The sequence below is a fragment of the Diceros bicornis genome, chromosome 7 (genome assembly GCF_020826845.1).
Source record: "Diceros bicornis minor isolate mBicDic1 chromosome 7, mDicBic1.mat.cur, whole genome shotgun sequence".
NCBI lineage: Eukaryota > Metazoa > Chordata > Mammalia > Perissodactyla > Rhinocerotidae > Diceros > Diceros bicornis.
Window position 1 is genome coordinate 87156453 of NC_080746.1, and position 26520 is coordinate 87182972.

Genomic DNA, 26520 nt, shown 5'->3' on the forward strand with positions numbered 1-26520 from the left:
TAGCCGGTTGGAAACTGTCGCTTCTTGCAGGCACGAAGCAAGCCAGCAGCTGCTGCAGCACACACCACACAGAGCCCTTCTCTGACAGTTCCCTGGGCGCGTGTCCCTCAGGAGTGTAGGCTGCACAGTGTCGGGAGGTAGAAATATCTGCATGGGCAACTGGACCAGCAGTGCAGACCTGTGCACCCTCCACTGCAGCAGTGTGCAAGCGTGCAGTGCAGGCTGACGGTGAGAAAACCACACACACACATAAGAAACTGCAATCAACCTAGGGAGGTGTCTCTAAATGTGCAGCAACTCGGGTGGAATGAAGTTAGTTATTAATATATAGCATGCCAGAGAGTTGGATCACAATGACCTGTCACAGGTAATTCCTTAACTAGAAAACAGTAGATGTTGAGCTAGAAGGTTATCTTTTAAAGCCTCCAATTAATTTCTATATTTCTGAACATTTACCTTTGGGAATTAAAAATAAAACAAAAAAAGAGCAGAGTACAATTGAGTGGAAGTGTGTCGTGTCCCCAGTGGTTTCTGTCTGTGCAAACATTTAATTTAGACTGCCAGAGCCCCCAGCCCTTGACTGAAGTTTGCAGAAGAAAACTTAGCTACAAATGACTTAACATGTTGCACAGAACAGACAAATAAAAGTCTCAGACAGGCCTTTTTCACCCAACAAAGGCTTATTTTTTTCCATCCTTTGCTTGGGCTCAAGCACTCCAGCCCTGCGTGCCTCCACTTTAAACATGATCAGATCTGTGCTTCACTGCAAATAACAACTGACCAACAATGGGCCCCGCTTCATAGATTTGGTAATGTTTGGCTTAAGCTGCCAACGACTGAAGGCCTTTAACTCCCACCGGCCAGCCACAGTCCGCTTTGTTGTTGTCTGTTGATATGTCTGTGCTCATTATTCCTTGACATGCAACATCCCCCTCCACCATCCACAGCTGACAGAAAGCGAGATTCCAATGGGAACAGCTGTAGTGGTTCAGTGGGGAGTGATGCCCCTCGTGCAGAGGGGAGGGAGACAGCACAGGGCGAGGGCCCATCTGAGAAAGGTAACAGCTTTCAGAGGGTCTCGAGAAGAAATCTTCTTTTGAATATGCTTCAGGGAAATCATTGTTGAAACAGGCTGACAGTGGAAATCTGCCCCAATTGAAAATGACAGCTCTAATTCAAAAGACAATGCCAAGTTAATAGCTTGTTGCATTTTTAAATTATTTCTAGACTTTGAGCTTTTGAATTAAATGGCTAACTGGGAAATGTTACCATTTTGTATGCATGTAGGGGGTAGAAATGGGCACAGATCTTCACACAGCTTTTTAAGTGGAATTTGTTTCTAACACATTTCTGATTTATGAAACTATAAGAATTATTTCTTTAAGGATTATCAGGATTTAAAATAGAGTATTATGAAAGTAACCATTGGTTTAGAATGTGTTAATCTAACATGGAAACAAAATTGGTAACACCACACTATAAGGTTAAAAAGAAAACAGTATAATAAAGGAAGTACAAAGGCTTTGGTATGATTTTTACAATCAACAATGGTTAACTTTGATATGTAGTTGTGAACAACTGCAAAACACTTAAGTTTAAAACTCTTGCAAGCACTTTTAATTGATTAGGAATGAATTCTAGATGCACAAAGTGATTGGCCTGTGAACAGTAATACAACTATATCTAAGAACAATGAACTCTTGCTGGCCAAAAAGAAACGTATGATTGCGTGAAAATGTGTATAAAACATCTATAGAGTATTCTCGTCAAATATAAATGAAATTAACTTTATTATAGAAATCATTCTGAGGATTTCTAGGGAAGACAAATACTTACATTTGACATAAAACAAACTGGATTATATCGAAGACACGCTCTACCTTTTAGCTATCAACTTTTTTCCTCCTTGAATTTATATCTTACCCTTTTTTGCACATAAACTTCATCTGTTAAACAACCTTTGGAAAACCAACAGATATTTCTTACATAAATCTAGTGCATGTTGTTCCAGGTTTAATTATATGCAAAGGAATGATACAAACTTGGAACATCAGTCCATAAACTATGAACAGATGAGTAGAAGTATTCAATATATCTTGATAAAACTCTTAATTTGTGGCAAAGCTTGTTGGTCATGGTTTCCTTTTTTTTTAACAACTTTATGACCAACACAGATCAAACATCCATCCAATCTACGTTGTTCTTTTTTTCATTATAACAGACAAATGCCCATTTACAAATCATACACCAAAATGAATAAAAGTTTGGATACCAAAATGAAGATTTGTTCCAACTGATACCGTGCCTTCTGTACACAAAGGTCCTTCTTTCGAGTCTGTCCCCGGTGTCACAATAAGGACACGACTGCAGAACTGAAGTGCTTCTAACAGCCATTTTTCTCTCCTTCCTGAACGCCCAACTGTCATGTCCACAGTCACTGATGGAAATAACATATATCCTTTCTCTCTTTTTTTTTTTTTTTTTACTGTAATCTTGGCCAATATTGCGACATATCAGGTTCACTTCCAGGAACTTGAACTGGAACTGACACACCAGGGGAAATGAGTCCTAGAAGTGGATGAAAGAAACAGCCATGTAGATATTCCCTTCGAGAGACAAGCATGGAGTATGAGTTTATAGGTTAAGAAAAACATCTCTAATGCTTTCTAACATTTTAGGTGTATTTTGTGTGTGTGTGTGAGGAAGACCAGCTCTGAGCTAACATCCGTTGCCAATCCTCCTCTTTTTGCTGAGGAAGATTGGCCCTGGGCTAACATCCATGGCCATCTTCCTCTACTCTATTTTTATTTATTTATTTATTTGCGTGTGTATGTGTGTGTGTGTGTGTGTGTGTGTGTGTGTGTGAGAGAGAAGACCAGCCCTGAGCTAACATCTGCTGCCAATCCTCCTCTTTTGCTGAGGAAGATTGGCCCTGGGCTAACATCTGTTTCCCCTCTTCCTCTACTTTATTATTATTATTGTTTTTGTGAGGAAGATCAGCCCTGTGCTAACATCTGCCAATCTTCCTCTTTTTTTTTCGCTGAGGAAGACTGGCCCTGGGCTAACATCCGTGCCCATCTTCCTCCACTTTATATGGGACTTTATATGGGACACAGCATGGCTTGCCAAGCAGTGCGTCGGTGTGCACCTGGCATCCGAACCGGCGAACCCCGGGTGGCCACAGTGGAGCGCGCGCATTTAACCACTTGTGCCACGGGGCCAGCCCCTATCTTCTACTTTATATGGGACACCGCCACAGCATGGCTTGACAAGTGGTGTGTCATTTGCGCCCGGGATCCGAACCTGCGAACGCCAGGCCACCAAAGTGGAGCGCGCGAACTTAACGACTACACCACGAGGCCGGCCCCTTAAGTGTATTTTTAAAAAAATATTTCAAGTGTTACAAACAAAAGTAGCACCTTTAGAAACCAGAGAATATTTTTACCTATACCTATTGAATCCCAAGTCCCCCACCCAAAAGAAAACAAGAAACCCTCCAGTTGTTTGTATGTTTGGAAGTTTAGCAATAAAGCGATCTGGACACCCGGGGTGCTGCTTCTCCAGCTGCGTGAGAGGCACCTGGTGGGTGAGGAGTCTTCCAAGGGCATTCGCCCTACAGCTCAGGCCTCACTGTCAAGCTTTGCCAACAGTATCTCAGAAAACGCAGTCTCAGGCCTTGTCTGCACATACAACCTCTGTGACCACATTCAGGAAATACAACTTTGCTTTTCGTCTGTATGGTGTCAAGTTACTGACTAGCTTGACTGAATTTCCCTTTTCAACCAATTTTCCCTAGAGAAGCAAGCAACACAGAGTTAAACACACCATCCCCCAAGGCCAGGAGGTTCTTTTTAGGTAAACCGAATGGAGGGAGATCACCTGGCAAGAGAAGCCGCAGAGGCGGCCTCTGTGCGGCCCGTGGGCGCGGCGCTCACCTGTGGACGTGGTGCCCGAGGTGCCCATGGGCTGACTGTTCATGTGTGTCTGCATGTGGGGTGGGGTGTAGGCGTCGTAACTCCGCCCGTTCACCGAAGGGCTGGTGGGCAGCATGCAGGAGTACGAGGACGTCTGGCTGGGGACCGGGGGCTGAGAGGAGAAAGGCAGCCTGTGGTCACGGAGAAACACATCACAGCCACGTCCCCAGCTCCCTCCTCCCCGGAACTCTGCCAGCAGCTCTGATCATTAAAGATGCCTTCATGGAAAGTACTGGAATTCCACGTGACAACCCTAAAATCACGCCTCCAACCAGTCCTTCCATTGGCCAAGCTAGAGTGAAGATGCCTTGAGCCAAACTAATAAGGTACTGTAAATTCAGACAGCTGTCTGGCTAGACAGTTGGCACTATCCATAAAATTAATAGGATTTTTATCCATTTTTGTCTTGGACCTCTGCTGGCATCTTAGAGAAGCTGTAGCATGAGGCCTTCCATCAAAACACACCACTGCTCCTGCAGAGCCGTCTACCTGAGAATCCAGCGGCCCCCAAACCCCACATCTCAAGCTCTGGGGCAGAGAACAGGGGAGGTGCTCTCTGCGAAGTTTGGTTTAGGGACCAGAGGAGCCTCTCGTGGTGGGACTCACAGGATGAAAGAAGAGGAGGCAGATCAGTAATGATCTCAGGTTAGAGCGCCAGAAGTGTCAGTAAATCCCCAGTCCCCGCCTGAGAGCTAGCTGTAACTTCCTCACAGACCCAAAAACCCAGAGTGGGGCTTATCCATAAAACTGTATTGCTCCCTTCTAAGGTGGTAGTGGAGAGGTAAACCTTTCTCCCAACTAAATAAAGAATAGAGCTGGGACAAAACCCCTTATGAGTGCTCCTGGGCTATGCCAGGGCAGCAAGCGTGGGATGAATTAACAGAAGCATGTCAGGAACAAGGGAGATGACGGTACTGCTCTGCTCTGCAGACTATAGGAATATTGAGCATTCCAAGACCCACATTCTCAGAGACGGTGACACTTGAGAGAGGGCCCGGAGGAGCACACTCACCCTTTGTGAAACGGTTGAAGATTTTGGTCAACAGGATGAACTGATGGACAGACAGACCGGCACCCCACCCACCACAAAATTCAAAGAGTAATTTTCTCTGAACAGTAGAATCATTGATAATTTTTATTTTTTTTGTGCTTTATGAATGTATGTATTTTTTGAATTACATAAGTTGTGTAATTTTTAAAAGTCAGTATTTGAAATAAACTGAGCCACACTAGTCTATATGTGGAAACAACCCTAAGAGAGGAGCAGCATCTGTTTAATGGTCTGTAACGTTTTCCCATTTGCACACCGTGTTATCTTCACCGAGACCTGACGTTGCTACAATCCACAAAACTGAACAGGATGCTCGGGGGCCTTACTAAGGTCCGAGGACAACTACTAACATCAGGTTCAAGGAGGCAAGCAGGCCTTGAGGGCTGTACCAGAATTTCAGCATCTGCTTCTAATTCCCAGCATCGCCTCCTCTAGGCAACCTGAATTCTGGAAAATTCCGAGGCAGTTTATCGACACCAACTAATGAGCTGTTAATCCCTTAATTTACATTAATTGCACTAAGGCCAGTAATATCCAGATGCAATAAAAATAAACGTGAATAATCCCTCTGAAGTTGCTTATCTAGCTGCTCCTATATTAGTCTGAAGAATATTAAACATTTATTTTGCTGTTATTTGGATTAGAAATCCGGCAAAAGATGTTCAGTGGAGAATAAACGATCTGTGTAGCCCCAGAACTGTTTACAGCCGGGCCTCCTGCAGGCCACCCTCACACCATCGCATCTCTAATTGTTGCACAAGCAGGAGTCCTGGGAGAGCCCCTGCAGAAGGCCCACCGCCTTCCTTCCCATCAAGGATCCATCCACTCTGAGTTCTAGCACCTGCCGCCCGCCTCACACGAAGGCACTGTGGAGGGTGGCCCTGGCACAGGGCCCAGCACGTCTGGAGGGAACACAGTGGGGCAGGTTGTCACACTGAGGGAACAGCACCAGCCTCCCAGGCAGGAGGAGCACCAGACTCACCACGGGAGTCACGGCAAAGACACTCTAGGTTTCCAGCAAACGCCTTCTACTCCTTTTTTAATCATAAGATGTAGAAAGAAAACTAGCTTTTCCTCTATGTTAGGTATATCTGGCTGTGCAAACATGAATCCCATTTCTGACCCCTTTTTCTTCCTCACTAGTGTGTCACATACACCCTGAATACTGTCCGAAATGCACACGCAGATCACATATTCATTAAGGTGAACACACCAATATAACACACCAAATTTCATGGATACCAACCCCTCACCGTCTAATACCGTGCCTGCACTATGACCATTTTCTGGTACAAGATTCCCTGGCACTTGAAACATGCCCCATTCCCACCCACATCATCAAGCCAACATTCTCTATGAGCAAAAGGCAGATCAACCTGACCGAACATCAGGCTTTTGGGTTTTTATGGACATGAATCCATCAATCAATTAAAAGACTAGAGTGACTGTTTTCATCACGGACGGACGTGACTAGTCGGGCCAACCACTGCCGTGAGAAAGGCCCCGGGGCGCGTGCACGGCAGCGAGGTCTCAGGCCCCATCCGCCCGTCAGGCGGGCGGCGCCGGCCCCACTTACTTGCATAGGCAGGTTATTCGCCATGGTGAAGCTGGGCATGGGCGGCAGGGCGCTGTAGGAGTTCGTGAGGGCCGTGTCTGTTCGGCCCAACATGGAGCCCGAGGTGAAGGAGGACACTGCAGGGAGAGGGACACGACAGACAGTCACAGCGCGTCAGGGCCGAGGGCAAACAGGTGCAGACACACAGGGTGGTGGCATGAAGATCCCACATTACCGGGCGTGCTGGGTTGTGGGATTGGCTGGTAGACGCTGGTGCTGAAGCTGCTGCTGATGGGAATGTGACTAGGCGTGGTGCTGGCCTGTCTCCTCTGGTTCCGCAGCTTCTCTTCTCTTCTCCATTTGGCCCTTCGATTAGAAAACCACACCTGGAAGTCAGATGGAACAGGTTAGCCCTGTGCCCACTGCCGGCTCAACCCCACCCCTGGCTCTTCCACTGTCCCCTCCTCCCCCCGAAAGGTATTCAGGGGACTGAACCTGCTACTATTCGTATAGACAAACGGCGTTCCTTAGAAGCACCATTGTCCCTAGAAAAGGCAGACGGTATGAGTCACAAAGGAGGAGACCACACAGTCCCTGGGTACCTGTATCCTTGCTTCAGGTAGGTCTATTTTGGCTGCTAGTCTTTCTCGGGCAAACACATCTGGATAATGGGTTCTCTCAAACTCTGAAAGAGTAAGTTGAGTTTTCTATGTTGTGCCAGAACTACACAAAATGTGTCAACCCAGCCCTGGATCAAGCTGGTCCCCACCTCCCCACTTCCATCACCTCCAGCCAGTTCCCTTTGAAATGCTGCTACTGTCAGCACTGACTGTACTTGGAAGAAGGATCCCACCAGAACCAAGTTAAATTTCCTTAGGAATGACAGTCACTCAAGGATGCTTCTGTGGCCTGAATTAGCCATATCATCATTTTTTCGTATGACAAGTCAGACTAGTCTTTGAATTACTGGTACGTGAAAAGAAGAAAGAAAACACACACACACTGAAAAGATGCCCAGGGAAAAAAAAAAAAAGACAGAAGGAAAAAAGACCTTTTCAGCCTTCTATGCAAAGGGCCCTGGCTGAATTTAGCCCTTTGTACTGAAGGTGTGCCATTACTTTGATTTACTGCTTCTCTACTTTGAAAAACCCCATCACCTTTCTCCAGGGCCTCAATCTGCTCTTGGGTGAAGGATGTTCTATTTCTCTGCAGCTTCCGCTTCAGCTGAAGTCGCATTTGGGCCTCATCGGAATCTTCTCCGTTGGAACTGATGGAGTTGGTATTCTCTCCCCCTCCTTCCTGTTGCTGGCAGCCATCTGGAACAAAAAGAATAGGACGGTAAGAGAAATTCGGAATAACTCGGAGCCTCCAAAAGGGGCCCGGTATAGCCATAAGCCCCAACGCAGTATATTCTGACAGTCTCACCAAGACATGCCCAAGGTAACGAAGTACAGCCTTCTTTCAACACAAGACCTTAGTGACACCCGGGACCTGACTACCATTTCCTTTTTTCTGTTTTTATCAAGATGAGACTGCACAGTACACACACTTACACAGTGGCATTTCTTTGAATGACGGAACAGCTGAAGTTTCCAATTAACACAATCTCTCATAAGCAACCTGGACTCCCCAGTGCCTCCCAGTTCCCTCTCCCTATGGAATTTATTTACCTATGGCGGTGTTGGGAAAACAGAAGAGTGATGTTCAAGATCTCAGCTGATCTATAGTCCGTAATTCCTATCTAATCAATTAGATGTTGATAGGTTTGTAGAAAATGCTATTAAGAAACCAAACCAAGCTTGTAATCTTTTAAAAAAATATTTATCTAGTTTTTATTTGAATTCTGCACAGTCAATTTCATTTTAAAGGTTGTGAATTTAGAAGTGCTCGCATTGTTCTGCAGTTTTATTCAACTATTGTATGAGTGTGCTTTGCCTTGACACCTATTACGAACACAGCTGTAATTATATCATCACCAAGAACAGGCTATAATTGCTGAAAATGGAATTTTATATTTAGATAAAAGGACTGTCCATTCTTTGTAATGTGTTGCACCAGAAAAAAGTAAGAATTCTTTTAAATTTTTAACGTGTAATTTTAAAAAAGAAATAGTGGCGAGTTCACTAACTAGCTAAATACGCTACGTTGCAGCTGAAACCTTGGCACATCATTTAAGCGGTACGTTTTTAATTAGAGCATTTCCCCCACTTTTAATGTAATTTCTATCATTAATGATAAACGGGGGAAAGTTTGATTGTTTTCCCCGCTGCCTGGAGGGCAGGACGAGCACCGGGGCTGCTGTGCCCGTGCCCGTCGTGCTCAGGGGCCCCAGCCCGTCTGAAGGGGCCGGGCATGGCCGGCCGGTCCTCAGCCCCCGAGGGACAGGCCCCCCGGACCCTGGCCGCGGGGCGGCCGCCAGCGGGAAGGCCCGCCAGGAATATCGTTTATAACCCGAGACAAAGGCCGCTTCTTCAAAGGCTCCGCAACGCTGACAGGATCTAGTGGGATCTTTTCAGGACCTCTGAAACGCTTTAAACCCCACCTTCTCCCCCCTTCCAACAGGCGGATCCGCCGGCTCTGGCCACCATATGGGCCCTCGGCGATCTATTGAGATGACCACCAGCGCTTGAATAGCGCGGGGCCCCTTTCAGGCCGCACAAAGCCCGGCCCGTAAGGGAAACCATTAAACTCCCGGGCGGGAGCGTCGGCAAACTTTCGTGGGCAGAATTTCGAGGCCACAAAGACGCGCACAACAAAAGGATCCTCCGCAGGCGTGCAGCGGCCGCATTGTGCGGCGGGGCCGGTCGACAGACTCCGCGGGGCAGTGTGTTAACCCCGGCTCGGCCGTCATTAATCACTGTCCGCGGGGCCGCCGCCGGGCGCGGGCGGGCGGGGGGGGGCGAGAGCAGGGCGGCGGGCGGCGTGGGGGGGGACGAGGGGGCGGCCCGGGGGGGGCGGCCGGGGGGGGTCCACGCAGCAGAGCGCGCGGGCCCACAGCGCGAGGGCACGCAGCGGGCAGGCCTCGCCCGGCGGCCGAGGGGTCGGGCCTGAGCGGGCACGCGCGGCCGAGCTGACGGGCGTCCCCCTGACGCGGGCCGCCGCGCGGCGCGAGCGCCTCAGACACCGGGCCGAGGGGCGCGGGCGCTGCTCCGGGGGAGCAGAGCGTCGGCGGCCGGCCCGCCCGGGGGGCACTCCGGCGCCCTCCAGGGGCGCCCGCGCCCTCTCCGGAACGTTGGCTCCCGCTCGTCAGAGCCGCCGCGCTCGGGGTAGGACGCGACACGGCGCCCCGCCGCCCCCCGCGCGGTCCGCACGCGCACGCTTCACACGCGCCTCACACACGCACACGTTCCTTCTCACAGTCACACACGCATTTTCACATTCTCACACTTACACATGCGCGTTCCCACACGCACGTCCACATTTTCACACACATCCACTCATTCTCACAGGCACATTTGCACACATACACACGATGTCACACGCAGTTTCTCACACGCACGTCCACACATTTTCACATTCACTCAGATTGTCACATGCACATTTACACACTTTCACACGCCTTCTCACGCACTTTCACGTACGCATTCTCGCATTCATATATTCTCACACACGCACACACGCACATTCTCACACGCACGTTCACACGCGCACGCAGGCGCCGTCGGTGAGGAGAGCTCCGTCGGGGGAGGAGGGAGGCAGAGCGGCCCCTCAGGCCGTGGCGAGAGGTCAGGCTGGCGCCCTGTTTCCGTGGTGGACTCAGCGCCCACCCATCGGGCTTTCACGGGAGCCGGTGCTCCAGGGCCGCTGTCCGGGCGGACAGGCAGGGGGACGGGGCGGGACGTGGGTCCTGCAGGAAGGACGGGGCGGGTCAGCGGACGGGCCCACGGGCCCCACAGGCCCGGCGTGCGGGGGTCCCCGGGGCCGCCGTCCTGCCTCCCGCCGGCCCCTCAGAGCCCGCCCGCCTGCGGCTCCGGCCGGACGCTCGGCCGCGGGGGGGCGGGGGGAGGGGCGTGGACCCTCGGGCCACCTCTGGGGGCGGGTCCTGCCTCCGAGGGCGGCGAGGCCGGAGCCGCGGACCCACGGCCGGACCGGGGGCCTCGGGGCGCGGCCGGGGGCGCCGCCCCCTCCTCCCGGGGTCCGTCCCGATTGTTCGCGGCTCCGGCACTGACACGTCTAATTGGCACTCGGTGCCGAGTCGTGTCCAGAGGTCTCTTGTGGAACATTCCTACAGCTGTCTCCGTCAGCGAGACGCTCATTCATGTCGCCTTAATGAGAAACAAAACGCTCTCTAATGAGCAATTACGGGCGACAGGGTTGTTCCCGGAACAAATTCTAGCGGGCGACGCAGCATCCTTTGTAGGACGGTTCGCGTTCTGCTGCGACGCGCGCGCGGCCGTCGGCCCCGAGCGGGCAGCGGGCAGCGGCAGGTCCGGCCCGGCCGCTCTCCGCCCGTGAGCCCCTGGGCGCGGGCGAGCGCCACGCATCGCCGCACCTCACGCCGGGCGCGGGGCGCGGCCCACGGCGGCCCCGGCCGAGCTCGGGGGAGCGCTCGCGGCGCCGGCCCGTCGGCGCCCCGCTGCGCAGGCGGGACGGCGCGCGGAGACCAGGGCGGCCTCCGCGCGTCGTCAGCAGAGGTGCAGCGGCCCACGCCTGCCGCTCTTGCACGCGCGCACCAGTCACGCTCACGCTGCTCCTGGCGCACACAAGCCTCGGCCGCCCGGCCAGCGAACGCACGGCAGACCTCACCGCGCCAGCCAGCGCGTCCCGAGCCTCCGGAGCGCGCCGCACCCCGGGCCCAGCAGCCGGGACAGCGGACAGGGGGAAGAGACGGCGCGGGCAGGGCTGCATTCACGGAGCCTTGTGCGGACAGGTGCTTGGTTTACCTTGCGCAGGCTGCCCGGGCACCGAGGTCCCCGGATACCAACCCGGGCGGGTGCCCCAGGTGCCGGTCTGCCCGTTCAACATCCTCAGTTTATCATACATGCCGTCTGCGCCCATCTGTTGCTTTTCGCTAGCCAGGTTGCGAAGAACTCTGTTTATTGATGACACCTGCAAATCAAACCAAAATCAAACCAAATGGTGGCGCCTCCTCAACACACGGTCCCGTTGTAAGCCCCCATCTCAGCATGCCCACGCCCTTAAAGAACGACCCTTAACCCTTTAAAAAACTCCCAGCCATCCTGGGACAGTGGGTGAATTTGCAGAGACATGGTGGACAGAATGACAGCCATCACTTTGGGCATGGAAACTGAGTTGGGTTGGGTAGACAACTGGGGGTGGGGCGTGTTTCCTTTACCGTTGCTAGTTGTCTCTGGTGACCTAACTCACGTGGTTGCTTTCTTTGTTAAAAGATTTCCCCCCCAAAAAGATTTAGACTTGGTTTACAGCTTTCTTTCATTTTGTTTTATATTAGGGCAGAAATGGATGTTTAATGCCTGAAGGAAGGTTCAGGCAGGCATATATGGAGGAGGTTAGAATCTGGTTTTCATTTTCATTTTGCTTCTTGACTCAAGTGCCTTTCCTGGGGGGGGTGGCCTCTGATCTCTACTTTGCAGCATGCAAATGAGATGAACAACTCCCCACACTTGACTCCCATTTTCCCAAAGGTCAAAGAAAGGTCAAGGTGCTCCTCTCAACACCCCCAGGTACAGAGGAGACATAGGTGGAGCAGGGAGGAGATAGAGAAAGACACCAGCAGGGAGGAGGTGAAGAAAGAGATGGAAAACAGGAGAGAGCACGGAGCTTAGGGCAGGGAGGGGGAATGTTCTCAGTGAACTTACACTTGGTATGTTATCGTTGGTACAGACCCCCTCGGACAGTAATCTGTCTCGGATTTCCCAAGCAAAGATGGACGGGCACTCCCGCTTATACTGGGCTATTTTGCTTACAACTTCTGGAGTCGCTACTCTCGGTTTACTACCACCGATTGCCCTGGGTCTGATGGAGCCAGTCTCGTAATACCTGCCCAGAATTTTACTCACACATCCGTTGGACACCTGCATAGGGGAAGTGGACAGAAAACCACATTATTAATAATTTCAAGACAAAAATAAAATTGTTTAAGTATGCATTAAACAATGACAAGCTTACGTTTTGATTGTCCAGCACTTGGACTTTTGCATCTGCATGGGTCTATAACACAAAAATATACCTTCAATGGTACGAGAACTTACTGTAGAGAGCTTTTTTCTTAAAATTACATTTGTAGCCCTAAAAACTACAAATATGATGATACTTTCAAACAGTTTGAACTAAAAAATCTAAGTTTTTTTTTTTTAAAAAAACTGTTGTCTTAAACATTGCCTGAAGATGCATCAAAACGAAGTCAGATTAATTTTTTTGGTGCTCACCTGGCTTAAAATGGTGTTATGTTTTAATGAGCAAATGGGAAAAATAAACTGAATTTTTACTTATTTTTCCTTTAAAAATATGCCCAATTGAGTAATGTGAGTTAAGGAGGAGGGGAAATAGCATGTCTTTTTTAATCAATAAATCTTCATCAATATGAAGAAATCAAATAAATATCTCAAAATCTGAGGTAAGCATGGGATGAGGGGGAGGGGAATGAAATTATGCCAGTTTATATAACTCATTTTATTATAGTTCATAAACTGTTACCACAATGAATGTTTTCACCAAATGAAAAGAGAAAGATGTTGGCTTTTCTTAATATTCACAGACAATTTTTTTTCTTAAGCAGATGAGTTATCTTATGTGACTGACCCAGGTTGAAAGAGAGAGGGAAGGATGGTGGAGGAGAGGCAAAGAGGGAAGGCAGAGGGGTGGCGACTGGGGTGGGGGTCCACAATCGGCAGCGTTTACAGTAAGAGATGAAGAGAGGGCGTTGAGAGTGGAGGGCCGCGGGGGCGGCGAGGGGGTGGCGCCGGGAGCATCACCTGCAGAATTCGGGAAATGTCGCACGGCCGGGCCCCGCTGTGAGCTAGCTCTACGATCTTCTGCCGGGTGGAGTCCGGCAGTGGCCGCCCGTTGACAAAGACACCACCGAGCTGGTTCACTCCGCTGTGACCTGAGGAAAGGGAGAGGAGAGCAGAGCAGAGTGGACAGGAGAGGAAGAAGAGGAAAGAGAAAGGAAGAGGAAGAAGAGGAGGAAGGAGGAGGAGGAGGAGAGAAGACAACCACAATGCATCCTTAGCTCCCTGCCAACTTGTGCCAACCTCCCAGGTCAGGTCCCTGCTCTTGATCACAAATGACCACAGGACCACACAGCCATGCAGGGCACCAGGCAGCCCAACCTCACACACAGCCGTGCTCCGGCCCACCCGACTGCAGAAGCACCATACAGACATATGCCAAGGAGCAAGAACACACACACCTCACTACCACCGTCACCCAGCAGTGCCCCCAGCCCACTGCCCCTCTTCATAGACACCCCAGCCAGCCTCTGAACCCGCAAGGTGCCAAGAATCCGCTCAAAAAATATCCTCCTGAAGATCCCTTCTGAGTGGCACGGCAAACTGTAAGGTCTCCAGAACCCACACTGAATCTGCAAGGTTTCCGCATTGTTGGAACTGTGATAGCAAATCCCACAGCCCTGCCGCGCTCCCTTGCACGCTAGAGTCCAGAAACGTTTGTTGTCACACTCCAAACTCTGGCGAAGGCACGGCACGACCATTGGGATTTAAAAAAAAAAAGAACAGAAGAGATGGGAAAGGAGTAGAGAAGAACCAGAACAGCATAGCATCTCTTTGGCTAGTGAACCCAACCTGGGTTTCAGCGCCTGCAACTGCAGGGTGAGGGTCTGAGCCCCAGATCGGGTCCAACCACCAAGTAGTCCGGCAGCAGCCGTGGGGCCGAGAGCTGGGAGTCTGTCCACACCCGCCACAGCTTGCTTCACCTCCGCTGCTAAACTCAGCCCTCCCCACAGCAAAGGACAGATAGCAGCAAAAATTAAAAATCGAAAAGGAAAAGACCACACCACAGTGTCCCCCATCCCTCCTTCATCTCATCTCACAACCTCACCCCATTGTCTAATCTTACAAAACAGGGAGGGGGAGGTAGCACCCCTCTGTAGCCCCCTCCCCAGGAACCACAGGCACAAATAAAGCCAATTGCCAATTTCCACTTCCTTAAAAATCTCCAACCTGCAGCCCCAACTCCAGAAAGCAGCCTTCCCGGAGAAGATGTGGCTCCCTGCTCTCCTCTCCTCTCCTTGGAGCCTCTGATAAATTGACTCCAGGAGCCTGAGCTTCTTAGCAATAAATAAGCTCCAAATATAGAAGAGGGGGGAAAATATGATGAGCCTCTCTGACATTTGTCTTTAAAATAAAACTAGCTGCACGTCAAGTTTGAGCTTAATTTCTGGAAATAGGCGGAAGTCGCTCCGGATCATGCATGGAAGGCTAATTGAAAAGATCAGTCGGGGCGCTTGTGGCGGCCTTGTCACTTTGTGACAGTGCTCCGCTCCGGGAAATTGCATCGTCACGACAAACGGGACCGTGATAAAACGACCCTTTCCGTCCCTATTTGTAGATCACTCAGACGAGATTGAACTGCGCTTGTCTCCCCTTCGAGGGGAGCCGCGTTTTCAGTGTAGCCGGAGGCCTGAGGGAGGGGGGCCGGAGCCTCAATTCGATGAGAAGTGACAAGCGTTGGGGGATCTGGGCTCCGGCCGGGCCGGCGCGAGGAGCGGGGACATCGCGGGGACACCGCTCCGGCAGCAGAGCCACGCCTGCTCGGCGCTTCTTCCGGATCCCCCGTCCCCTCGCTGCCCGCCGCGGCCTAGCAGGGCCCATCCGCGCGCCAGCCCGGGAGCCGCCTCTGGCAGAGGGAGCCTTCCCGGAGAGACCGAGACATTCCCAAACTTCACGCCCGGCCTGGGCATCTCCCAGTCCATGAACGCCCAGGCCTGCGCGGCCGCCTAACCCTGGCCTTCCCTCCTCCTCCTGCAAAAACCGGGCGCGCCCCTCCGTACGACCGCGGCGGGGGCTCCCCGAGACGCGGGCCAGGCCGTTTCGCCAGCATCGAAGTGGCAGCGAGGACGCGCGGCTCTAAGCGCCCCTGCAGAGGTTAAGCCTCAATCATTGTGTCCCTTCCCTAGGGACGGCTGGCGCTCTCGCCCAGTGGCGATGATTATGCGCCTAGAATTCGACCGCGAAGCATCTAATAGGAAAACATATGGTGTCAATTTGGATGCTCTGCGCCTCGCGCACACCCGGGAGCGAGCGGCACAAAGCCCCACAGGCCGGCTCGCGACCCTGAGCGCCGCGGGGCCGGCCGGCCAGGCCGCAGCAGCAAACGCTCCGCGCTGCTCCGGGCCGGCCCCCGAGAGCCTGCGGCGGGGGAGCCTGAGCCGCAGGGGAGAAGCCGGCAGCCAGGAGGGGTGGGCAGAGCCTTCCCCTCGCCAAGGAGGGTGCCTCCCGGGCCACACTCCGGGGCCTGGCACGTTCTGCACAACTAACCTGCCTTAAAGCTCGCCGCCTCTGCGCCCTCTCCTGCGCATCCCGCCCACCAGCCGCGGAAGCACCAGGGGGCTGCTAGCGCTTCCAGGACGGATGGCTCGGGCGCCCGGGCCCCTCCTTGTCGCACGTCGGCAAGGGGCGGCTGCTGGACGACTTAGGCCTGTCGGCGCTCCCGCTACAGCTCAGGCCTTAAACCGCGTCCAGGCTCCGCACCCCAACCCGGGCCTAGTTTCACTGGGCCTCCAGGCTCCCAGGCCCGGCCTCCAGACTAGCCCTGCCACGTGCCAGCCCCCACGGACTGAGCAGGAAGGTGGGCTGGGGGCCCAAGGGGCCTGGACAGAAAGAGAATGGGAGGCCGAAGAGCCCGGGAATCAAACGCACTGCGGGCCGGAGCGACCCGGACCCACAGTAGTTGCAGCTACCAGGGCAGGGCTTCCTCCACTCCTTGGTTCGACCCCCACTCTCTACCTAGCGCTGAGAGCACCATACCAGCCCCATGGTGCGAGTTTACCCCCTCCACCCAACGGCAGGCCTGGGTGCCCGCTCCCCTCTCCTTCTGGGCCCCTGACTGGGGGGGAGGGAGGAGCTGCCCTGAGAGTAACTGGGGGAGGGGATCTTCCCCCACTCTCCCGGACGGTGGAGACGTTCAGTCCGGGCTGAGCCCAAAGGGGCCTCCTTCTCCTCGCGCAGCCAGGAGAAGCCTCGCCCGCCCTGCTCAGCCCAGCCCCTCTCTCTGGGGTCAGAGCCCGGGCAGGGGCGGGGAGGGGGTGTGAGTTACAGGATTTGGGGGGATGGGGTTTCTCTCCCTCAGCTTTGCAAACTCAAGCGGGCTGCTCTGAAGGGCCCAGCCCCTGTTCTTCCAGGGACGAGAACAGCCGCGCAAACGCCCTCCCCTCTCGGGTTGCAGTGCGCTGAGGGGGCCCAGCCGCCTCAGGTCCCCGGGCCTCTTTCCTCGCGGGCGACCTGGCCGGCACCGACACCGCGAACCTCTGCGCCCTCCCCTGACCCACCGGTCCGCGCTCCCCAGCCCGCAGTCTGAGAATGACCAGAGGCACTTACTGTTCTGCATGCTGGCGCTGGCTGGGGGCCTCGGGGTCCCACGGGGCTCGAAACTGGGGCTCTGTTAGCAAGAGTATAGGTGTCAATCCCGGCCCGCGCCAGGTGCGCCTCCCTCCCGACAGAGGATGCCCTGGAGCCGGGACAGGAGAATGCCCCTTCTGTAGGAAATGATGATCCACTCAGTCTCGTGGGGTGATCTGAGGGTCATCCAGCTCCGCCCTCCAATGCATGCAAAGTCTACCCTTTGGGCTACAAATAAGATTCCAATATTCCCAATCTGTTTCCCCCAAATCTCTTAGTAGTTAACCCTTTAATCAGGAGAAATGATGAGTCCATTTTGAATTTTTTCTTCTATCTGAACAACAGTGAAGAAGGCTTCTGATTCTTTCGTGTTTTGGACCCCCAAACAGCCACCACAGAACTTGCCTGAAATCTGGGATGTCTGTCCACTTTTACAATAAAAGGTCTCACGCATCTGCGCACCCCTAGTTAAGTCTTCCCCCTAAGACAAAACAGAAAGAAAGATCAGTCAAACTGTGGCTCAAAAGCAAAGGCCCATGGGCTCTACAGCCACACTCTCAGGAGTAAAAAAATGCATCTAGGGCCTAAACTGCCATGAAACCCCAACTCCCAGAGTTACACCCATATTTCCAGTGGCCTCTCCTACAGAAGTCCCCACCTTTTGGAAGTGGCTGCACTGGCCTGGCTTGGGAGAATTGGAGAATCTGACAAGTTGGGACCCCATTTTGCAAAAATATCAAGAAGCAGGGAAAGGGGAGGACAGAGAGAAACAGTGGGGTGAGGGGTGGAGGCCAAGGACTAATACCTGAGGTTCAGAGGTGAGGGGAAGGGGACCCAGAACTTCAGGGAGTCTGAGGGTGCAGGTGGGGCAGACCAGGAAGGCTGCAGAGCCATACTCCCTCCCCAAGGAATTTCACCACCCAGGTACCCCAAAGCCCCCAGAACCCAACTCTCTGGTTACCCCTTTATCTTCCACTCTCCTGCTCAAAGCCTCCCAGTCAGGCCCCCACTCCACTCATCTCCCAGCCTTTCTGGGACTTTGAAAGTGGCGAGCCCAACTTTTTCCCCCCAAACCTCACTTATTGTGATTAACTTCTCTTGTGGTGTTTAGATCTTCCCCTTTCACTGTACTGTGACACACGCTGTCTACCTCGCCTCACTGCTTTAAAAAGTATGAACAGGAGGGGGTGAGCGTGGTCGACAAAGCCTACAGACAGCGAACAATGGCTTCTATTCTCCAGCTCTCCCCAAACCCAAAGAGCAAACCCGAGTCTCCCTAACCAGCAACACAGCTTCCAACCACACACACCAACAACCCACCAACTCACAAAGGGACAGAGGGACGCGGCTCACTTTGTAAATCCTGACCCAGCGTGGGTCCCCCAAGATTTGCCCTCCACCACCCCTCCCTGCCTTCTCCTAAGAAGAAGGCTCTGGGGGAGGATAGAAAAGTAATTTCTTGTTATAAATATCAGGAGGTAATTGTGTTACTGGTGTGAGTTGTTAGGGGCTGTAAAAAGATACAACGGCACCGCGGGGAGCTCAATTGGGGAGAGCGAGTTACAATAGAAACCCATTCAGGAGGTATGCAAAAAAAAAAAAAAGGTAAAATAATTAAATAGCCACAGCATCATTTCTCCCTGTTATTAAAAAAAACCTAAAATATTCGTTCTTTTTCCTGTTTTACCTATTGTGACTATTAATTTTGCCTGCGTGCAAGTAAAGAATTCCAAGAGAATTTTTTCTCTTCAAGGCCATTCATGGTCTAATTTATTAACTAGCTGGGAGGCCGCTTAAATCCATAAAAATAAACTTAAGGGGAGGACTTTTTCCCAGCTTCCGAGTGCGGCCTAGTAAATACTGGAGAGGAGAGGGCTCCGAGCAACCCTCGGTGTCGGTTCCCACGGCCCCTCTCCTGTGTCTCAGCCCCCACGGCCACAGTCATGCCCGGGACAGGCAGAAACCCCAGCGCCGTGAAGCATGTGCCCCCCCCACACACACAAGTGGGGCTCAAACTGCGAAAGAGTCGCAGGCCGGCGGGGGAGCGGGATTCCCCTGGAAGGGGCAGAACTTCCCGCACTCCTCTCGGTTACCCACACTGTACTCAACCCCACCTGAATGCCCCCAATCGCGCGGCACACTCTCGAAGCCGTTTAATAAAATCCGCTCGCTGATTCTGGAGAGGCCTAGCCGATAAATTTTCGAAGCAGCTGGGAAGGTGGAAGCATTTCAAGTTCCGGTTCTGCTCCATTCCCACCCCCTTGCGGCTAAGAAGCCATCTAATTACTGAAGTCCTCGCTAACGCTTAGTGCAACAGCAGCCCGGGAAGCGCGCACACCGACGCCGGAAGCAGTCCTGCGCCGAGAGGCTGGACCCCCAGCTCAGCCGAGCTTCCCACGGCCCGAGGCGGGGCGAGGACCTACGCCGGGAACCAGGGAGTCTCCAGACACCTCGGAGGCGCCGGGCCCTGGTCCACTAGGCCACGGGGCCAGTGCTTCCCCCACGCCCAGCACAAGCCTCAGCTTTCAAAGGCCGTCGTTTTAATTACTTAATTCTCAAAATCCATCCCCAAACTCCTTAGCTGCGGTGAAGGCGAGAGCTCACTTTCGCCTCTCCCGGCCCCCAGCCAAAGAGTAATTAGCAATTAAGATGACAAAGTTTTACTTTCTAGGGCCAAATAAGATAACTAATCACACTGCCTTCAGACGTGCGCAAAGGTCACCGGCTATAAAAAATGGAACGTCAACGCTGCAACTGTTACTGCTCCTCCGGCAACTCGCCCGGCTTTCCAGCTCTCAGCTTTTCATTACATTTTCTGCTCCCGCCCCCTCCTCAAACCTTCCCAAGTTCGACTTAAACGTCTGAACGGCTTAGGGGGCTTTGGCGAGTATGAGAAAAAAAGAAACCACGTTCACTTTGTTTTTAAACTTTCTAGAAATCACTCGTGACTGGAGGGCCGGGTTTTAGCACTCGAAAAAGAAAGCATTTCCACTTGAAATTCAACTCCGTTTCCCCCCAATTACACTTGCTAAAATTCAGGGCTATTATGGTGCCGGGAGACTGAGAAATGTGCACAAGGAAAGAGGCAACAACTTTATGAACTTTGAAAAGACACTTTTCCTCCTGGGGTCTTAGAACGAAAAGCTCTCAAATTACTCAGACTAATTAGCTGGGAGAGGATGTGATCAGACGAAGAGGAAAGCCAATGCCTTCATACTGATTTTTTTTAAGGCCTCACAAAGAAAAAATCAGGGGATTTGGATTTTTTTTTTAAATGCAATCCACCTTTCCACCTCAAAACTTGTTGGAACGGCAACACCGTGTGCAGCTTTGTCGGAGAAAGACAAGGAAAAATACCCACCGAGCGCTGGGGCTGGAGGGCAGGGAGACCCCCGCTTTCGCAGGGCGACGGCGAAGGTCGGGGAGCGGGGAACAGAGTTTCCGAGCGCCGCTCCACGCTCGAATCGGGGCGAGCCAGGGCTCGGTGGAAGCCGCCAGTCCTCCCGCCCGGCCCGGCTCCTCGGAGCGCGGCCGGCTGGCCCGGGGCTGCCTCCCCGGCTCGCGCGCTCCTGCTCTCGGCCTCCGGCGGCGGTCGTCCCGCGCTGGCTCTGCTCGGGCTGGCGGCGGGCGCGGCGGCCCTGCGCGCCCCAGTGCCGGGTCTCGTCGGCGCCGAGCCGAGCGCCGCACAAAGCCGGGGCGCGGGCAGGCGGGCGGGCCGGAGCCGGCCCCTCGTGCTCCCTGGGCGCCCGCTCTCGGCGCTCTCTGGGCCCCCGGCTGGACAAAGCCGCCGCCGTGCTCGGCGGCCGGCCGGGTCTGGGCACCGCGCAGCCTCTGCGTCCTCGCCCACGGCAGGGGCATCTGGCGGTGGGGCTGGAGCGGCGGCGGCTGCGCGCGGAGCCCGCTCCTCCTGGAGCTCAGCCGCGCGGCACCGGCGCGGGTGCAGCCGCCCTCCCCGCGCCCCGCGCCCCGCGCCGGCCGCCCTCGGACGCGGGCTCCCGCTGGAGGCAGAAAGTTTGCGGTCCTGCGTGGAAACTTCTTCGGCGTAGGAGGGGGAGGGGGCCGGCGAGAGGGAGGAAGGAAGGGGGAGGGGAGACCTGCCTGGAGAGTGCCATGGAAATGGAGCGAGAAGAAAGAAGCGGACTCACCTTTATGAGGCATCCTCCCTCGGCAGAGCTCCTGTCAAGAGTTTGGTTCGGTTGGGGTTTCTCTGGCCGCTGTTGCTGCTTGAAGCCCACCAGGGTTGGAAAAGACGGTGCTTTAGAGGAGTTGCTGGCGAGAGTTTTCTCCGCGGACGCTGCTGGTTTGGTGTGTGCGAGCGCTGCTCAGATCCCTGGAAGGAGACAGAGATTGACAATAAAATGGGCTGTCAGCGCCAGGGTGTGATCGAGAAAGAGTGTGGGTGAGGGAAGTGGCTGCAGCCAGCACACCTATGCTGATTGGTGATGGCTCAAGTGTGCTAATGTGTGTGTGCCGGCCCGGCCTCGCCTCCACCGCTCCTCACTGGCCCATTAGCGGAGCCTGACCTCTGTCATCATCCTCCAGCAAAACACTTCCTCCTGCGCCTGAACCAGAGCGGGAAATGAGGCCGAGCCGCGGTCCGCTTTTCAAACCCACTAATCACTCCGCAACATGCAAATGCCCCGCTCGCTCCCACACAAAATATTGCTTTATGCAAAGCAGCGCCGGGGCCTCGCGCCCACCGATTGGACGCGCCGTCTCCCCGCCGGGTGCAATTGGTCCGTTTGTTTGAATATGAATACACTTGTTTTCGCCCCGCCGGTGGGTCCCGGCTCCTCTCCCGGCGCTGGGCCCCCGCGCCCGGCTCTGGGGCGGCGCACGCCGGCGTCTCCGGGCTCCCAGCGCTCGGGGAGGCCGCGCGGCCCGCACTGGGGCGGCGAACGCGAGGATCGAGAGAAGGCCGCTGGGCTGGGGGTCGCGCCCTTCACCCCCTGAGCTTGGCGCGGGACCCCGGTTCACCAAGGGGGCAAGTTTCTGCAGCTCCGCGCCGCCTTTCTCGCCGACTGGGGCCCGCGTGGCCACCGCCCCGCCCCGCCGCTCCCCCTCGCGCCCCTGCCCCTGCCCGCCCGGCCCGGACGCAGAGCGCCTGGGGGCCGCGCCCCAGCCCACCTGGCCACTGGGCCGGGGCGAAGAAGAGAAAGGGGCGTGCGCAGCGCTGGGGTCCCGGCGGCTGCCCTCCGCGGAGGCCGCGGCGGAGCCCAGGCGGAGAGGAGCGGTCGGCCTGGGAACCCGCCTCCCCGGGCAGGCCTCCCGGGCCCGCGCACCGCCCCCCCCCCCCGCCCCCTAGCCTTTATTCTGCTCTTGCTTCTTTCGGAAGCCGCGGTGCGCAGCGGAGCGGAGGCACAGTCGCGGCTGGAGAGGCCCGAGCAAACACGCCACTTACTTTGTGTACAGAGGGTTCTTGTGAAAAGCCCTGAAGAGTCCTCACCAAACACTCACCAACTTCTCCCACGTGCCATTGTTGACTAAGTGCGGCCGCTTCTCCGGGCGCGAGAGGAGAGGACGCGAGGGGGAGGGGGGAGGCCTGCGGTGGGGGAGATGGATGACCAATGCTGGGAGGGATTGTGTGTGTGTGTGTCCTCGCCACGATGTGTCGGTGTGTGCCACCGGTCATCTGTGTGTGGTGAGCGTGTCTCCGCACCACAAGTCCCTCTCCTGGGTCTGCTCAGTCCACGGAGGCAGCTCCCCTTCAGCTGTTGCCAGAAAACCGTGGAGGAAAGTAAGTAAATGGCTTTTCTCTTCTGACCACACACCAGAGTCCATTTGTTGAATGCCCGACGATTAGGACACACCTCAGTTCACTCCAAAGGCGCCCCTCGGCGCCCGCAGTTAAGGTGACAGGGGAGGGAGGGCTGCCCAGTCCTGCGAAGTCCGGAGCTTGCAGGCCAGGCCGTGGACCAAGGAAAGGGGAAGGTCTGGGACGGGGACACACCCAGGACCCGGCGAAGGGAAATGGGGTTGGAAAAGCTGAGGCAGGGAGGCCGAAAGGAAGCCACCGCCAGGCACACTTGACTCCTCTTGACTGAGGAAAAGTGCTGGAGGTCGGAGCTCATCAATGAAAGTCTCCGCATCCTGGGAGCTGGGATCCCACCACGAGGACGCTGCCGGCCTGGTGTGGGCCTCCCCTCCCGACTCCGGCCCGGACCCACTAACACTGCACTAAGGGTCGGGGTCCGAGCTCCGGGAGAGGGTCAGGGTTGAGGTTGCACCACCCGCTCACCTACTCGGCCTGGGAACGGCCCTTCCCGCGGCCCAGGACACCCAGGCCAGAGGAGAAGGAGGAGGCGCCGGACGCCGGGTCAGCGGCCCCCTGGCGAGATTTCGTAGGACCAGGACTTTCACAGGATCCCGGGAAATGGCGCAGCCGGCCCAGGTTCACACCGGCGAGAGTCTGCGTTCTTTTTCTCTCTTTACTTCTCAAACAAGTATTAAAGAAGCCTGAACTCAAGTCCACTCAAGTCCATAAGCGAGAAGGGAAAAAAGACCCAGAGACTCTGTCCGAACTGGAGGCCAATATCATTTTTACAACCTCTCAATTAGTGACCGAGTGGATTAGCACCTTCTTAAGCTTTGCCTCGGAAAGAAGCAGCCCTAATCTTGTTGCTATTTCCCCCCAGGGCACTGGCTCTTTGAATCAGCTCCTTCTCCCACTCCCCAACCCCCACCTCACCTCGCAGAAGTTTTAACAACAAAAAAACATAAGAGGCGAGGAGCTGAGAGTGAATGCCGCTGACGTCATTGGGGGGGGTGGGAGCTCGCGGAAAGACTCTTGGAAACTCCTCTGCACCAACAAGAAACAAAAAGGACTTGGCTGCTTCCAGTGTGCCAGTATTTGGGGGGAGCTCAGCCCGTTGGGAGGCAGAGTTTTCAAAGTTTAAGAAGGGTGGAGAGCGAGGTTTCCCGTTCTCTGGGACGGTCTCGAGGAGCGTGGGGTGCTGTTCTACCTCGTGGGGCACCTCGCGCCCTCTGCCAAGTGCCTGTTCTGGGGCGATGCGGCCGGCTGGGGGCTGGGCCGAGGGGCAGCGCGCCAGGGCCGGAGGTGTGCGCAAAACTGAGACAACTCGCAGGTCGCCATTTTAATTGCGCTTCCAACAAGACCGAGGCCCACTTGCTGCCTTCCGAGCCGGGGGTTCGCGCCTTCTGTTTCTGTCTCGCCTTTTCCCGCCTCTCCCCAGGCTCCTCCGCCCCATCTCTTTGGCCTGTTCCCGCGGGGGCCGCCCGGGGCATCCCACTCGGTAGGGGAGGTGATCTGTGCCGAGGGAGTCACGCTGGGGGACCGCGGCTGGCCCGAGTGCCCGGAGCCTGGTCGGTATTGGTGCGTTAAGTGTGAGATGGGCAACAGCTCACCCCCAGCGGTCCCTGGCATTCGCCTGGGCCCCTCCCCAGCTTTCCGGCCTGGAGGCGGCCTCTGGCGAGGCAAAGACGCTCCCAGCTCTCCGGGGATGTGCGTTCGGCTCCCGGCTTCGGAAGCAAGAGTCTCCCACCCAGTGTGCGACGCCTCTGAACCGCCGCTTTCCACCGCCGAGCGGAGGCGCGGTGCTGGCGCGCTGGGAAGGGTGTAGACAAGCTTTTCTTTGAAGGAGGAAAGTCTCTGCAGACACCTGCGTCACTTTGCAGAGCCTCAAACGGCTCTCTCTTTTCTGGCCCTGGGAAGGTGGGTTCCCTGGATAGCGGAGCTGACCAAACGGGTCAAATGAGCACCAAAGGCAAAGGCGCCCACCCTGCCGCCCAGCTAGGGGTGCCTCCTCCACTCTCCACTCTCCACTCGGGGCCTGTCTCCCTCTCCTTTCTCCAGCAACCTGCGAGTTTCCAGCTCACCCGGCAGCCTGGCAGAGCCAAGAGTGCCCGAAGATGAGGAGAGCCGGGAGCCGGCCGGGAGGTGCCTCCGGGCTGTGGCCACGTTCGCTGGGGAGAGCCGCGGTGCCCTCGCCCTTCTCGCCTCCTGCCAAACGGCGAGTGTCACGGCGCTCTCTGGGTTTGGTCCTCTTCCAGTCACATTAGGAGGCAAGCGTCTCTCTCTCCTCTCTCTCCCGGAAAAATACTTTGAAAAAAACATTGTCCAACGGGGTCTCTCAGCGAAGAGATTCACGCGCCCTGCGGGTCCCCCCGCCCACGCCCTTGCTTCCAGTCCCTCAGTGCTGTTGTCCAGATAGGGACTGGGTTCAAAACTCGTGATGTGTAGGACTCTCGCAATCAGTGGCACCCTCCGATTTTTGCAAATAGGGTTCCTAGTAAAGTTTGCTTTCCATTTCGTCACTCGGTCCGGTTCCCCATCTCTCCTTTCTCTGCCCTCAAGAGGCAGGAGTTCAGCTTCAAATGAAAAGCAAACCAAGGCCACCTCAGTCCCTTGTCCCTGGAGAGCCCCTCTCTAAACAGCAGCCTGTTTAAAGGCCATGGACCCAGTCCTGCAGTTTACCCCGGAGCGGAGCAGGGACTCGCGGGCTGGGAACTGGGGGCTTTGCTGGGGGATTTGAGGCCGGGGAAGGGGGAGGGAGCAAATGTCACGGCTGGCTCGCTTGGGCAGCCAGGGAACCGGGCTAAGCGTATCCTGACGGGTTTTTAAAATGACATTGATTGGGACAAGCTGTTCCCCACCCCAGTAAGAGTTAATCTGCCTGTTAATCAAGGCACTAAGGGGCTCAATGCGAGTTTTATTAGCGATTGGAGAACAGAGGCAGTAGCGAGGGATCAAAAGCTGGGATCCCAGATATTGGTTAGCGCGGTCACCAAAAAAAAAAAAAAAAGTATTTTCAATTAGAGAACAATTCGGCGCTTTTCATCACTTCCTCAGTGTCACAGATGGTGACTTACAAACCTGGCTAGCGGGAGCACCGACGGGGCCGCCCCCCGGCCAGAGGCTGGAGGAGGTGGCCGAGTCTGGCCGGAGAGTCTAAGAATCCTCCGCCCGGGGCCTTGGGGCCTCAGAACGAAAAATACCAACACCTCCATGCCTCCCTCCGTGTCAACTCCCACGGCTGGCTGGCAAAGGGACGCCCTTCTGTCTCCCGCGCTGCCCCCTCCGCCCTGGAGAGGCGTTGGGTTCCTCTCGGCTTTCCTCTCAAGTTCCACAATAAACAAATAAACAAATAAGCGCCCCGGCCGGGGGAGGTTTGAACAGTAACTCACTCAATAGTCCAAACTACATGAGAGGGTCTGAGAATAAAGACAAGCCCACCACCCACGCCCTGAGCCGTCTGGGGGCTCAGAGAGAGGAGGCGACAGTGGAGGTCCCGGCTCGCCCTGGGCGCGGGGCGAGGACTCTGGTCAGAGGTAATTATGTCACCGCGTTTTCTCGCCGTGACAGCCGAATAAACACAATCTCCAATAAACATCTCTAATGAGGGAGGAGGCCCGAGGATGGCTGGGTTTGATTTATGACTGGAGGAGAAGGTCCACTTCCCGCTGGGAAGCGGGTAACCCACT

General features: G+C 54.8%; 1 protein-coding gene and 1 long non-coding RNA gene across 2 annotated transcripts; both read right to left on the reverse strand.

Annotated features, from left to right (window-relative positions):
* Positions 1-1525: 1525 nt before the first annotated feature.
* On the reverse strand, positions 1526-17116 carry PAX6 (paired box 6). The gene is made up of 10 exons (XM_058546195.1): positions 17059-17116; positions 13477-13607; positions 12361-12576; positions 11464-11629; positions 7738-7896; positions 7183-7265; positions 6816-6966; positions 6602-6717; positions 3936-4086; positions 1526-2568 (listed from the first exon to the last, which is right to left on the reverse strand). Exons 1-10 carry the CDS (start codon positions 17066-17068, stop codon positions 2483-2485), a joined length of 1269 nt encoding a protein of 422 aa, XP_058402178.1. The 5' UTR covers positions 17069-17116; the 3' UTR covers positions 1526-2482.
* Positions 17117-17440: 324 nt separating this feature from the next.
* On the reverse strand, positions 17441-21564 carry LOC131408972 (uncharacterized). Its single transcript, XR_009220844.1, has 3 exons — positions 21507-21564; positions 21225-21409; positions 17441-17560 (listed from the first exon to the last, which is right to left on the reverse strand). It is a non-coding gene; the product is annotated as an uncharacterized LOC131408972 (long non-coding RNA).
* Positions 21565-26520: the final 4956 nt, after the last annotated feature.